The 16,236-nt window shown below is 41.8% G+C and overlaps 1 protein-coding gene and 1 long non-coding RNA gene across 3 annotated transcripts in view; one reads left to right on the forward strand and one right to left on the reverse strand.

Moving 5' to 3' along the window:
- Positions 1 to 12,340, reverse strand: part of rabgef1 (RAB guanine nucleotide exchange factor (GEF) 1) — a 35,483-nt gene extending 23,143 nt beyond the window's left edge. Inside the window, exons 1-3 of one of the 2 annotated variants that reach the window (XM_035782131.2) lie at positions 12,209 to 12,340; positions 11,847 to 11,920; positions 5,412 to 5,626 (exon numbers count right to left, since the gene is read on the reverse strand). In XM_035782131.2, coding sequence (XP_035638024.1) covers positions 5,412 to 5,590 — 179 coding nt within the window. In that variant the 5' untranslated portion in view covers positions 5,591 to 5,626; positions 11,847 to 11,920; positions 12,209 to 12,340. The remainder of the gene's footprint in view (positions 1 to 5,411; positions 5,627 to 11,846; positions 11,921 to 12,208) is intronic. The other variant, XM_035782132.2, reaches the window with a different exon arrangement.
- Positions 1 to 16,236, forward strand: part of LOC127906297 (uncharacterized) — a 287,067-nt gene that overhangs the window by 20,400 nt on the left and 250,431 nt on the right. The window lies entirely within an intron of this gene.

A 16,236-nucleotide genomic window follows, 5' to 3' on the forward strand; every position in this document is an offset into this window, starting at 1 on the left:
ACTCCTTGCTGTCCCCAGTCCACCTGGCCATGCTGCTGCTCCAGTTTCAACTGTTCTGCCTTTCTATTATTTGACCATGCTGGTCATTTATGAACATTTGAACATCTTAGCCATGTTCTGTTATAATCTCCACCCGGCACAGCCAGAAGAGGACTGGCCACCCCACATATGCTCTCTCTAATTCTCTCTTTCTTTCTCTCTCTCGGAGGACCTGAGCCCAAGGACCGTGCCCCAGGACGACCTGACACGACGACTCCTTGCTGTCCCCAGTCCACCTGACTGTGCTGCTGCTCCAGTTTCAACTTTTCTGCCTTATTATTATTCGACCATGCTGGTCATTTATGAACATTTGAACATCTTGGCCATGTTCTGTTATAATCTCCACCCGGCACAGCCAGAAGAGGACTGGCCACCCCACATAGCCTGGTTCCTCTCTAGGTTTCTTCCTAGGTTTTGGCCTTTCTATGGAGTTTTTCCTAGCCACCGTGCTTCTACACCTGCATTGCTTGCTGTTTGGGGTTTTAGGCTGGGTTTCTGTACAGCACTTTGAGATATCAGCTGATGTACGAAGGGCTATATAAATAAATTTGATTTTGATTTGATTTGATATACACCTCTGTAAACTAGTCATCTCTGTATACCTGTCGCAAGACTCACTGGTTGATGCTTATTTATAAAACCCTCTTAGGCCTCACTCCCCCCTATCTGAGATATCTACTGCAGACCCCATTCTTCCACATATGACACCTGTTCTGTCTGTCACATTCTGTTAAAAGGTCCCGAAAGCACACATATCCCTGGGTCGCTTGTCTTTTCAGTTCGCTGCAGCTAACGACTGGAACGAGCTGCAACAAACACCTCAAACTGGACAGTTTTATCTCCATCCCTTCATTCAAAGACTCAATCATGGACCCTCTTACTGACAGTTGTGGCTGCTTTGCGTGATCTATTGTCTCTACCTTCGTGCCCTTTGTGCTGATGTCTGTGCCCGATAATATTTGTACAATGTTTTGTGCTTCTACCCTGTTGTGTTGCTACCATGCTGTGTTGTCATGTGTTGCTGCCTTGCTGTTGTCGTCATCTTAGGTCTCACTTTATGTAGTGTCGTCTCTTCTCATGATGTGTGTTTAGTCTTATATTTATTTTTTACATTTTTAATCCCAGTCCCCGCAGGCCTTTTGTCTTTTGGTAAGTTTTCATTGTAAATAAGAACCTGAGATGTCTGCATCCCACCCAGCCATCAGGAAATGCAAATGCGCCACGCCAAATGCTAATAGCACTCGTTAAAACTCAAACGTTCATTAAAACACACATGCAAGGTACTCAATTAAAGCTACACTCGTTGTGAATCTAGCCAACAAGTCAGATTTTTAAAATGCTTTTCGGCGAAAGCATGAGAAGCTATTATCTGATAGCATGCAACACCCCGAAATCCCTGAAGGGGACCTAAACAAAAGAATTAGCGTAGCCGGCGCTACACAAAACACAGAAATAAAATATAAAACATTCATTACCTTTGACAAGCGTCTTTGTTGGCACTCCTATATGTCCCATAAACATCACTATTGGGTCTTTTTTTCGATTAAATCGGTCCATATATACCCAAAATGTCCATTTATGAAAACTGTGTGATCCAGAAAAAAACTGTTTCAAAACGCAACGTCATTTTTTTTAATGAAAAAAGTTGCCTATAAACTTTCACAAAACACTTCAAAATACTGTTGTAATCCAACTTTAGGTATTAGTAAACGTTAATAATCTATCAAATTGATCACGGGGCGATGTGTATTCAATAGCTCCACGTCTTCAAATCATGGTCCAAAATCTCTCTTCCAAAACATCCTGTCGTGGACCGGATGATATGGGGTGTCTCTTCTTCGTTTGACCAAGGAACAACCTCCAGGCAATTGCCAAGACTGGCGACATCGTGTGGAAGCTGTAGGACTTGTAAGCTGGGAGCCATCTATTTTGCTGTGCCATAGACAATACATGCAACTGGCGCATTGATTTTTTATTCCCTTTTTGGTGATCAGTTTTCCTTGGGCTTTTCCACGAAACACACGTTCTGTTATAGTCACAGCCTTGATTTAACCAGTTTTAGAAACTTCAGAGTGTTTTCTATCCACATATACTAATCATATGCATATACTATATTCCTGGCATGAGTAGCAGGACATTGAAATGTTGCACGATTTTTAACAGAATGTTCGAAAAAGTAGGCCATAGCCTTAAGATTAACTGACTTGCTTAGTTAAATCAAGGTTAAATAAAAAATAAAAAAACATTCCAAGCTTAAATGCATCCACCATATACATTCCTCCTACAGATAACCATTAACTTCTGGTGTAGACCCTAGACTATGGCATTCCTCATGTCTCTAGTGTAACTGATGATTGACAACATTTAAAGTTTAGAAATCCGAACCCATCATATGGATTTGGCTAAATGTTTATAACCATGTTAAAAATCATTTACAGTACCCTCTATGCAATGGTCTTGACGGGTATCCAATGCTCCTCACAATTCACCTTCTAACGGGGAACTCGTCAAGGCTGTCCAGCCTCCTATTTGCCCTATCATTGGAGCCATTAGTGGAAAAAAAAACTTTTTTCAACATTTCTTCGCAGTGCCAATAGAGATCGTGGTTCGAGTCCAGGCTCTGTCGCAGCCGGCTGCAAATGGGACACCCATGGGGCGGAGCACAATTGGCCCAGCGTTGTCCTGGTTAGGGAAGGGTTTTGCCGGCAGAGATGTTCTTGTCTTACCGCGCACTAGCGGCCACTGTGGCGGGCCTGGCGGCAATGCACGCTGACACGGTCGCACGGTGCTTCCTCCGACACATTGGTGTGGCTGGCTTCCGGGTTAAGCAGGAATTGTTTCAAGAACCAAACATTTTCCCCTCTAGATAAAAATTGTTTAGAAGAACTACAAACCAGTCACAACTGCAATTACAGCAATTGGTTTAATCTAACCTTCATCAGGTCAAATTTCGATAGTCAGAATGAATGTCTTGCCGAGACTACATTTCTTTGGGAGCATGTTTCCTTTGCACGCGCCATTCGGGTACTGGGAAAATATATGATTTTATATGGAAAGGGAAACATCCCAGAATTAAAATGACTACACTCCAGCAACCCAAATGTTTTGGGGGTCTAGGTTTATCCGACTTCAAGTTATATGCTTTGTCTCTTGTGCTCCAGCACACTTAAGAAATGGTTTGATCAAGATACAAGGTCTTCCGTGGTTGGAAATAGAGGAAAATATAATGTCACCTTTTACATTGAAAGATGTACAATTCTCTTCTTTATCTCCTAAGTTTTGCCGTAATCAGTTTGGACCAATCATCAACCACGCAATACAGACCTGGCAACAAATTGAAAAACTTGGTAATTGGGAAGTGCAATGGCATACCCAAACACCAATATTTAGAAATAACTCCCTACCTTTGGGGGGGGAAACCTATCATGGTCTGAACAAAGTATTTATAAAGTTTCTGAATATCCTAAAGTCTTCCCGAAATTTGAAATCATCAACTAATACACTACAAATTAATTGACATATTTTATTTGACTCCATGGAAAAGCTGCCAATTTAAATGTGCTCCTATTCCAAATTGTCTGTTGTATGTATTCTGTATTAAATATTGGAACTTACATGCATATGATGTGGGACTACCCCAGTTTGACAGGTCTCTATCGAGCATAGTTGGTGTTCCCATTCCCCATCTCCCCAATATATTATTGGTGAATGATGACTCTTCACTGACTCTCACAGTACCACACAAACTAGTATGGTTGTCTGTACTGACTGCAGCAAAAAGGATGTTAGTGACCAGATGGAAGCCTCCACATAAGCTCAGCATAACTCATTGGCTACAAAACGTCCTTGACGTTCTTTCACTAGAGTTCTCCATAGCTCGTGTAAATAGCGCCAAAGAAACATTTGATACATTCAATAGAGCAGTTGAAAAGGTCAAAAGCTTATTATGAGTTAAAATGTAATCATATTTCAATATCTGTATTAAATATCGATGTATGCAGGTTGATTCTATTCATGTGTGCCTTGGTCCCACAAAATCAAAGATGAGTGAAGATGTTGTTTTATACATATAGATACGTTCACAACATGAGCTCGTGTTGTTACAGCCCAAATTTAAAATGGATTAAATGTAGATTTATGGTCACTGGCATACACACAATACCCCATAATGTCAAAGTGGAATTATGATTTTAGAATTGACCTTTGTGTCCTGAATACAAAGCGTTATGTTTGGGGCAAATCCAATACATCATTAAGTCCCACCTCATATTTTCAAGCATGATGGTGGCCTCATCATGTTACGGGTAAGCTTGTCATCGGCAAGGACTAAGGATTTTTGTTAGGATAAAAATAAACAGAATAGAGCAAAGCACAGGCAAAATCCTAAAGGAAATCCTGGTTTAGTCTGCTTTCCAACAGACACTGGGAGACGCATTCACCTTTCAGCAGCACAATGACCAAAAACTCATGGCCAAATCTACACTCTTGTTGCTTTCCAAGAAGACGGTGAATGTTCCTGAGTGGCCAAGTTACAGTTGACTTTAATCTGCTTGCAAATCTATGGCAAGACCTAAAAATGGCTGTCTAGCCATGATCCCCAACACCTTGACCACGTTCAAACCCGGAAAGGCCAATTGTGCGCCACCCTATGGGACTCCCAATCACAGCCGGATGTGATGCAGCCTGGATTCCAACCAGGTACTGCAGTGACGCCTCTTGTACTGAGATGCAGTGCCTTAGACTGCTATGCCACTTGGGAGCACCTTCCACTCTTAGAGACTTACCCAAAAAGACTCACAGATTTAAATCACTGCCAAAGGTGTTTCTAACATGTGTTGACTCAGGGGAGTGAAATCTTATTTAATCAAGGTATATTCGAGTTTTATTTTTCATTAATTTTTAAACAAAATTATAACTTTTCTTCCACTTTGAAAATAGATTGTGTGTAAATCGTTGACAAAAAAATGACAAATTAATTTGAATCCCACTTTATAACACAATAAATGTTAAGAAATTCAAGTGGGTAAATACTTCTAGGCACATATCCTCTGCTACAGTAGAATACCATGTGGATAAGACAAACCAGCTTGCCTGTTAACTCTGCTGGCCAGTGACCTGGGGTTGAATGTTGACATTCCAACATAGTCAGGCATCCCACATGAAACTTTGTGATGTATAAGTATCTACCCTGCCACTGAGGAAGGAATGCGCCACAGCACTTACAACACATCGCAATTGATTAGAACGTTTCACAAGTGGGCCTACATTTCATCCTACGTCATCCCACCAACTATCTATGGACCCCTCCATCATCACACCCCACCCCCAGTTTGAGACCCATTGATCCAGGACTAGGAGTGTTCCTTCCTTACTTCTCAGCTAGGGCCCAGTCCTCCTGGATCTGCTTCTGCCGGGCCCGCTGGTACTCCTCCCGCCAGCACTTGGAGCACAGGCCCTGCCAGGCGGCATTGCCATAGTAACCGCAGCCCTTGTTGCAGTGCAGCTCTGACTGGTCCACGTGGATCCCGCGGCGCTCCTTCCGCTGACTCATCTAGCTGCCTGGGTGGAGGGAACTTATAAGAGCTGGCTGGTGGGAAAAGATGACATTTTTAGTGTTGTTCACACACCAATGAAATTGAGGAAGACTGAGACCATCTGGGACATTGAGCTAGGCCTATAGTTATAGGTTGTTTTTTGTGTTGTTTTTTACTCATACACCTTTACCACCTTCTCTAAATAAGGCTTGCATGGCCACAGTTTTGACAAGCAATCAGTCAATGCAGTTTTTGGATAGAATTGAGGTTTACACACACTTCTTCAAGTCCATGGGCTTTTCCACATTTAACTAAACATACAAGATGAATCACCCCCCACAAACCCCTGATGTTCGAGCAGGAAGGAGGCACGTCCGGACACAAGCCAATCCTGCCCAGAAACACTGAGAACATTCAGACCTAAGAACTGCTCTCCAATCAAACAAGCTCTACTCCTGGACAAAAAAATAATAATAATCAACCCCATGCATTATGGATAGGGTTGCACATTTTAGGGAATATTCAGAGGTGGGAACTTTCCTTGGGAATATATGGGAATCAATGCAAATGAATATTAATACCATTTAGAATGGAGATGTTTTTTTTTTTTGTAAATATATTTACCATATCATATGGAGACAGAAACATAAACCTTTTACCTTATCATAAGTAGACATAATTGCAAATGATTAAATCCTTTCAATAGAAAAAAAAAAAACAATTCAGTTACAAATTTAACTTTAATTAAATGAGTTTACTTCACACGAGATGATTTCACTGAACAACAAAAGGGAATATTGAATAATCCCCAATTATCCATCGCATCTTCCAAAAACCATTTAACATACATCTGTAAAATGACAGTCTAGAAACTAATGCTTTGTTTGTCTTCCTCTCAGGTGTTTATGTCTTCTCCCTGGACCTCCTCAATGTCCACCTCTTGAACATCAGACTCATCACTTTCCAATCTTGTTGAGGATGGCTCGTTGTCAGGCTCAAAAATCCTCAAATTTGCCCAGATGGCCACCAATTTGTCAACCCTTGTATTGGTCAGCCTGTTGCGTGCGTGTTCCCAAACAAGGACCAGTTGTGCTCCAGGTGGCTGATGAGATATGTTGGCACGACTGCCATATTGCATCTCCATTCCAAAGCCCTTGCTTGGAAGTGTACTTCGCCAGACTGCCAAGAACCTTGCCCTCATCCAGGCCAAGGTGGTGAGACACTGTAGTGATGACACCATAAGCCTTGATCGCTGCACCAGACAGGATGCTCTTGCCAGCATACTTGGGGTCCAACATGTACGCTGCGGCATGTATGGGCTTCAGGCAGAAGTCTTCATACTTTTTGATGTATTTCAGAACTGCAGTTTTGTCTGCTTGGAGCAACAGTGACGTGGGCAGGGCAGTATGGATTTCTTCTCTTACATCTGCAAGCAGAGTCTGAACATCAGACAGGATGGCATTATCTCCCTCAATCTGTGCAATGGCTACTGCTATAGGTTTCAGGAGTTTCAGGCTGCTTTCCACTCTCTCCCAAAATACATCATCCAGGAGGATCCTCTTGATGGGGCTGTCCATATCGGCAGACTGATATGGCCATTTCTTGGAGAGACTCCTCCCCCTCCAGGAGACTGTCAAACATGATGACAACACCACACCAACGGGTGTTGCTGGGCAGCTTCAATGTGGTGCTCTTATTCTACTCACTTTGTTTGGTGAGGTAGATTGCTGCTATAACATGATGACACTCCACATACCTAACCATTTCCTTGGCTCTCTTGTAGAGTGTATCCATTGTTTTCGAGCAGCAGTCATTTGAAAGAGTAAGAAAATGTCAACGAGACAACTCAAAGGCAAAATCCATTAAAACCAAGATAATGGAATTAATTGCCCTTAACAATCAACCGTTCTCTGTCGTGGGTGATGTTGGCTTTCGTCGACTGGTCAAGTGCCGGTACAAACTACCAAGTGAGCTATTTTTCAGATGTTGCTCTACCGGAGTTACACAGTAATAGCGTGGAATGCCATTTGGGTCTTTGCGTGTCAAAAAGGATACAGTAGCCCTGTCAAAGCTGTACAAAAAAAAAGTATGTAAACAAGCCAACACCGGCCACGAACGATGTGTAATAAAGCATCATTTGTTTAACTGCAACTTCTGGGGTAGCTAGGCTTAGCTTGCTAACCGCAAAGTCCACTATTGTGGCTAATCCTTATTGTGGTTAAATTCACATAGATTAGTCCGATCACCATTAATCAACTAAGAACCGTCTTGCAAATTAGGGTTATTTTAAACGATGACACCTAGCTATATAGTTACTGAAACAAATGTCAGTTTGCTATGTTTTTGGAGAAGAACATTGTTTGTATCCATGAGCTAGCTTTTTTTATGACCAGCACTGTCGGTGCGCAAGACAACTTTACCAGCATTATAGCATACGTATCGATGAATCGTTGTGACATATGAAATACGAGTGATAGTGTAATCAATGTGTAATAACTACCCAATTTAGGAACGTGTTTAATGAACGCGTTAAATTATTATATGATGTGCAGTCATATTCAGATCCTGATTGGTCAACAAGCTTATTTGACACGAGTGTTATTTAACAAGCATCTTTTTTGACACGAAAAGACCCAAATGGCATTCCATAGAAATCGATGTTTCTAACCCCATATACACCGTGGACAACAAGACTCACTGTGTGGTCAACTTTACACACATTATAGTGGAAGGAGACATGGAGGTGCTTCCCAATCTCACTGCATTGGGATTCTAAAAGTATGCTAAACTGTGCTGAGCGTAACCTACATCCCATGTAGCCCATAAGGTTTAGGTGGGGGTTGTACCACCTCAAAAATCACAAGAAAGAGGAAAGCCAGATTGTTCAGAAATTGTTGCCTTTGTTATAAACAGATAAAATTATCATTCTGAAATTATTTTGTTGAAATAGAATGTGAAAAAATAAGCTAATTGATTGCACCCAAAATGGGCCATTTTCATTTATGGGATTAATTTAATATTCAATAAATATAGTATCCAATGTGACTTGGACTAACATTTTTCTAACAATGAGATAGACATGAGGAATCCAAGGAAATGGTCAAAAGCCATCCACGGACCCCCACATCAATCCCACCCTAACAACGAGTAAATAGTATCAGATCTCCATGTCTGACAAGTAGTATGGAGCTGCGTCTTTGAGTATTGTTTCTTCATACAATGTAATGTATGCCCAGTGAATTCAGTGATGTCGTCGTCCCCCCCGTTCCGAGAAACTAAACTCAGCAAAAAATGAAACGTCCTCTCACAGTCAACTGTGTTTATTTTCAGCAAACTTAACATGTGTAAATATTTGTAAGAACATAACATTCAACAACTGAGACATAAACTGAACAAGTTCCACAGACATGTGAAATGGAATAATGTGTCCCTGAACAAAGGGAAATTCAAAATCAAAAGTAACAGTCAGTATCAGATGTGGCCATCAGCTGCATTAAGTACTGAGGTGCATCTCCTCCTCATGGACTGCACCAGATTTGTCAGTTCTTGCTGTGAGATGTTACCACAATCTTCCACCAAGACACCTGCAAGTTCCCGGTAATTTCTGGGGGGGCCCCAGACATGCTCAATGGGATTGAGATCCGGGCTCTTCGCTGGTCATGGCAGAACACTGACATTCCTGTCTTGCAGGAAATCAAGCACAGAACGAGCAGTATGGCTGGTGGCATTGTCATGCTGGAGGGTCATGTCAGGATGAGAATGCAGGAAGGGTACCACATGAGGGAGGAGAAGGTCTTCCCTGTAACGCACAGCGTTGAGATTGCCTGCAATGACAACAAGCTCAGTCCGATGATGCCGTGACACAACGCCCCCAGACCCTGACGGACCCTCCACCTCCAAATCGATCCCGCTCCAGAGTACAGGCCTCGGTGTAACGCTCATTCCTTCGACTGTTAATGCAAATCCGACCATCACCTCTGGTGAGACAAAACAGCGACTCGTCAGTGAAGAGCACTTTTTGCCAGTCCTGTCTGGTCCAGCGACAGTGGGTTTGTGCCAAAAGACGACGTTGTTGCCGGTGATATCTGGTGAGGACCTGCCTTACAACAGGCCTACAAGCCCTCATTCCAGCCTTTCTCAGCTTATTGCAGAAAGTCTGAGCACTGATGGAGGGATTGTGCTTTCCTGGTGTAAGTCGTGCAGTTGTTGTTCCTATCCTGTACATGTCCCGCAGGTGTGATGTTGGATGTGCAGGTGTTGTTACTAGAGATCGACTGATTAATCAGAATGGCTGATTAATTAGGGCCGATTTAAAGTTTTCATAACAATCTGAAATCTGTATTTTTAGGCGCCGATTTAAAAAATAATAATAATACGTTTAATTTAAAAACATTTATTTTATTGTATACCTTTATTTAACTAGGAAAGTCAGTTAAGAACACATTATTATTTTCAATGACGGCCTAGGAACGGTGGGTTAACTGCCTTGTTCAGGGCCAGAACGACAGATTTTCACCTTGTCAGCTCGGGGACCCTGGCCATCCAGGGACCCTGGCCATCTTTCGTTTGGTGTTTTTCAGAGTCAGTAGAAAGGCCTCTTCGGTGTCCTAAATTTTCATAACTCTGACCTTAATTGCCTACCGTGTGTAAGCTGTTAGTGTCTTAACGACCGTTTCACAGGTGCATGTTCATTAATTATTTATGGATCATTGAACAAGGATGAGAAACCGTGTTTAAGCCCTTTACAATATAGATCTGTGAAGTTAATTGGATTTTTACAAATTATCTTTGAAAGACAGGGTCCTGAAAAAGGGACTATTATTTTTTTGCTGAATTTAGTAATTTATGTTCCATCCTACATCCTAATATTACCAGGTTTGGACCACTAGATGGTGCTGTTCCAGGTGTTATTAAGGACCCAAATTCACACAAAAAATACATTACATAGGATGAAGTAACAATAATCCGAGCCACAGCTCCATACTATTTGTCAGACATAGAGAACTGGTACTGTATACTTACTGTTGGGGTGGGTTTGCCGTGGGGGGAGGGGTCTGTGGTTGGCTTTTGACCATTTTCTTCAGTCTTGCTCATTGTTCGAAAAATAATTGGTCAAATTGGATGTTAGGCACTATATTTATTGGGTATTATATGAATTCTGTAAATGATAATGTATGTAATCAATTAGCTTAATTTCTCTGAGATCAAAGTATATTTCAACAAAATAATGTTGCAAGGATGCTAATCGGATCTGTTTCTAAGTACAGAAATGATTTTAGAACAATCGGATGGTGGGTGTAATGGATTGCTGAAATGACATGGAACGAACCATGGGGACAATGGTGCCTAGCCTATATTTGAGATGGTTTACTTGCTATTGTTAATCACCAGAAAGCTTTCCTGGCAGTGACTAAAACTATATGGAGTTACTTTGAATTAAATAATACATCTCACTGCAATTCCATCAACGTACTTCACCAACCAAATAGAATATCCCTTTATTAAAAGCTGTGTCATGTGCAGTTTGTGTGTAGCCTGTCTACAGTGTGCAGATTATGTACATCAGGTTGTGGCTCCTGAATATTGATTTTGACATTTAACTCCAGGTCACTGGAAATTTCCCCAGATGAAATTGAGGTAGGCCAGCTTGTCCTTCAAAACAAAGAAACCATTCACCTGCAGGCTGCAGCTTGAGGACTATGAGTGTGTATGTGCACTCAAAACAAGACCGTCAGTATATTAGGTTAAACCCTGGTTGAGCAGCCCTCGAGCAGGAGGTGGATACCTCACCTGTATATGACAGATTGTAGCTACTAGCTAAACCATCAACATAACAGGAGCTTGGCTGGTTATTTAGCTGACGTTATCATGTATGACGCCTGCAACAACCAAAAATACACAAGATAAGCCGGAGACGGGGGAGCGTGTACCGTTACAGGTTACAACAAATATAAATAGGGTTTTGTCATAAAGCGTTAGATTTGGTCAAACAACGTGCCAACAACCCATTGATAACAATAAACAGCTAGCTGGCTCGGCAACTAACCACCGTGCTACTGTACATATGTATAACTAAAAATATGTTTATTAACTGACCTTACTACCGTATCCAGACTTGTTCTATATGTGTTAGCATGCTAACTAACAGTGGAGTAGCTTTATGTCTAGCTAGCTATCAAGCTAAAGTTAGCAAATGCGTATTTACATGTTGGTGGTTGCAAACATGCCTTAGATAACTGGTCAAGAACGAACTTTACAAGGCTTAAATCTCACCTTTTACAGAGGACGAGACACCTTCTTCAGTAGCCACTGACTGTGCGGCTGGGATCAGCGTCTCGTAAGCAACACTAAAAAAGTACTTCAGTGTCACGGAATTTCGAAAATTCTCAAAATAAAAGTCCCACGTGTAATAGTAGAAAAAGTGTAATTAACCTGTATTTATTCATGATATATATTTTTGTAAATGTTCTAAATATTAACAGGGATTCATATTTGTTCATATTTAAGCAACATTAAATGTGGGTTTTAAAACATGTTTCACGGTCAAATAAATGCCCCATGTGCAATACACAAAATACTTATAGATAGAAAACTATTATAGGTGCCAAAGTAAACGTGGGGTTGGGATTACTCACTAGGGTCTGTAGAATCTATATATGATCATTATTTAATGTACAGCAACACTTTTTACTCCACCCACTCCATTCACTGCAATTCAATACACTGTCGGCCGATAGGTGATTAGTTACTTCCATACCTGTTAACGACCTAGATTAATCTAATGATTAGCCAGTTGTGCTTTTCACACATTTAAATCAGCCCAAGGCCAGCCTTGACCTTTATCAAAACATGCATTTGGCCTGACAAATAACGTCAAACGACTTAAAATGGAGCCATTAGACACTACGGTACAAATATTGCACTTTAAACGCAAAACCATCGATCGTGTGTCCATAAAACCAGGGTCCAGTATAATCATTAGAATCTCTAGAAAACCAAATAGCCAATCCCCTCTTCAAGCCTCTCTCTTTAAAGTAGCAGATGAGGTCCACCAAGGCCAGAACAGCAAGACTCGGTAACAGCACTTACTCGTAGGCTGTGAGGTCGGCGAACTTTTGTCTAAATCATACTTCTGTACTGTCACTTTAACTCTGCTGACTGACTAATTTAGGACTATATCTAAATGCCAAAACAATGAATTAACTATATTAGCTTTCTATTGAGTTTACTGTGTGAACTTAAACACAATTCCACAGACTTGCACTCTTGTCTTGCCCTAGCAGGTGTTAGGTGAAAAGGTAACTGCTTCAAAGAAACAATGGAAACAACTGACTGGCATTGCTACGTGTAAATTACCTACTTTATAGTATTGATTGTGAGCAGGCTGCAGACATTTAAATCAGCCAAAGCCTGCATTAGGTGCCAAAACATGCACCAGGTCAAGCGTTTTGGATAGACAAATATATATATTTTTTTCAATCCGGCACTACACTAGTAAGATCATAGTGCTATTATGCCTATAGCCGATCAACGATTATCACGGAGGTTAACAGCGCTATTCTTCAACCCACCCTGGTCGCAATTCATCAAAATGTTTGCATCTTGGACAGGTTTTTTTTGTGATTGTGTGACGTGTTATCGCCTCGTAAAATAGCGATGTGCTCACCAGGACAAGTTAGACTCTAGTGAGCAGACTGGACCCAGGTTTTATGGACACACTATTGATCGCTATTCCTGTACAGTGGCAGTGCAATGTGTATGTGCAATACAGCACGAATACAGTAAGACTTTCTTAAACATTACATTTCAAAATTGTATCTTTGAACAAAAGCAGGAGAAATTAGCATAAATCATACAATCAAAATAGTGATTTTTTTTTATTGTCATGTTTTTTTTTACCAGTTGGCTGTGTTCTTTACATTCATTTACTCAAGCTCCAACCATTTCTCAATGTGCTCCACCTTAAAATATTATTTATCTTATAAAAAGTAGTAATTCTCTTGCGTTTAGATTTCCCCCAGTAGTTATAATTGTTTTACATATTTGTAACATTGTGACTATGCAAAGCTGCAAAAAATATAGATGTTGTATCATACACATAGCGTTTTACCGCAGACTTTTATTTTTAAGGCAAAAATCGAAAACCGGAAGACTTAATGTGGCTGCCGGGACAAAATCAAATCAATAACATTTTCAAACGTTATTGGTTATTGGTCACATACTTCTTAAACAACAGGTGTGGACTATGCAGAGAAAAAGACAGAGAAAGAACAGACAAATAAAACACATAATAAATAATAATAGATACAAAATGAGTAATGATAACTTGGCTATATACAAGGAGTACAAGTACTGAGTCGATGTGAAGAGGTAATTGAGGTAGATATGTACATATAACTCGGAATAAAGTGACGGATAGTAAACCGTAGCAGCAGCGAATGTGATGAATCAAAAAAGTTAGTGCAAAAAGGGTCAATGCAGATAATCAGTGTCGCTGTTTGGTTAACTATTTAATAGGCTTATGGCTTGGGGGTAGAAGCTGTTCAGGGTCCTGTTGGTTCCAGACTTGGTGCATCGGTACCACTTGCCGTGCAGTAGCAGAGAGACCAGTCTATGACTTGGGTGGCTGGGGTCTTTAACCATTTTTAGGGCCTTCCTCTGACACCCCCTGGTATTTAGGTCCTGGAGGGCAGGGACCTCAACCAAAGTGATATATTGGGCCATCCGCACTACCGGATGCCAAGCAGTTGGCATACCAAGCGGTGATGCAGCCAGTCAAGATGCTCTCAAATGTGCAGCTGTAGATCTTTTTGAGGATCTGAGGGCCCGTGCCAAAACTATTCAACCTTCTGAGGGGGAAGAGGCCTTGTCATGCCCTCTTCATAACTGTGTTGGTATGTTTGGACCATGATAGATTCTTAGCGATGTGGACACAGAGGAATTTGAAACTCTCAACCCGCACCCCTACAGCCTCACTCATTTTTCTTGCTGATGTTGAGGGAGAGGTTGTTGTCCTGACACCACACTGCCAGGTGTCTGACCTCCTCCCTATAGGCTGTCTCATCGTCGTCGGTGATCAGGCCTACCACCGATGTGTTGTCGGCAAACTTAATGTCGTGCTCGGCCACGCAGTCGTGGGTGAACAGGGGGGGACTAAGTACGCAGCCGAGGGGCCCCCATGTTGAGGATCAGCGTGATTGATGTATTCATGTGTTGTTGTCTACCCACACCACCTGCACAGGGAGGAGTTCAGTCCCAGGGTCCTTAACTTAGTGTGAGCTTGGAGGGTACTATGGTGTTGAACACTGAGCTGTAGTGAATGAACCGCATTCTCACTTATCCAAGTGGGAAAGGGCAGTGTGGAGTCAATAGAGATTGCGTCATCTATGGATCTGTTGGGGCGGTATGCGAATTGGAGTAGGCCCAGGGTATCTGGGATGACAGTATTTATGTGAGCCATGACCAGCCTTTCAAAGCATTTAATGGTTACAGTGCTACAGGGAGATAGTAATTTAGACAGGTTACCTTGGTATTTTTTTGGCACAGGGACTATGGTGGTCTGCTTGAAACATGCATGTATTACAGACGGGATCAGGGAGAGGTTGAAAATGTCAGTGAAGACACTTGCCAGCTGGTCAGCCCATACTCTAAATATGTGTCCTGGTAATCTGTCTGCGGCCTTGGGAATGTTAACCTATTTAAAGGTTTTACTCACATCAGCTACGGAGAGCTTGATCACACAGTCATCTGGAACAGCTGGTGCTCTCACGCATGGTTCAATGTTGCTTGCCTCGAAGCCAGCATAGAAAGCATTTAGCTTGTCTGTGTAACGGATGTGAAACGGCTAGCTTAGTTAGCGGTGCGCGCTAAATAGCGTTTCAATCGGTTACGTCACTTGCTCTGAGACCTTGAAGTAGTAGTTCCCCTTGCTCTGCAAGGGCCGCGGCTTTTGTGAAGCGATGGGTAACGATGCTTTGTGGGTGACTGTTGTTGATGTGTGCAGAAGGTCCCTGGTTCGCGGCCGGGTATGGGCGAGGGGACGGTTTAAAATTATACTGTTACATCTGGTAGGCTCACGTCACTGGGCAGCTTGTCGCTGGGTTTCCCCTTTGTAATCCGTAACAGTTTGCAAGCTCTGCCACATTCAATTATTTATTAATGAAGCCGGTGACTGATGTGGTAAAACTCATCAATGCTATCTGATGAGTTCCGGGAAATACATTTGTCTGTGATAGTGAAACAGTCTTGTAGCTTGGCATTCACTTCACTTCCGCATTGAGCGTGTCACTGACTTGCTGTTTGAGTTTTTGCTTGTAAGCAGGAATCAGTAGGATAGAGTTATGGTCAGATTTTCCAAATGGAGGGCGAGGGAGAGCTTTGTATGCGTCTCTGTGTGTGGAGTAAAGGTGATCGGATTACAGTTTTCCTGCATTATGTGGCTGGGAATTGTCAGGAGAGGTGGAGAATTGGAATGGTACCCCTAGCGGTTGGAGTGCAGTAACATTCATGTCATTCATTGCACTGTGTATATTTTTCCCCTGACCCTACATGCATTCATCCATTCCAATTCAACATTTAGCATACCAACAATGTGGAATATTTGGTTATATATGAGAGAGATGCATATTGAAGCTAGATCAACTTTATTATTAGGCTTATGATG

The sequence above is a fragment of the Oncorhynchus keta genome, chromosome 12 (assembly GCF_023373465.1).
Source record: "Oncorhynchus keta strain PuntledgeMale-10-30-2019 chromosome 12, Oket_V2, whole genome shotgun sequence".
Lineage (NCBI taxonomy): Eukaryota > Metazoa > Chordata > Actinopteri > Salmoniformes > Salmonidae > Oncorhynchus > Oncorhynchus keta.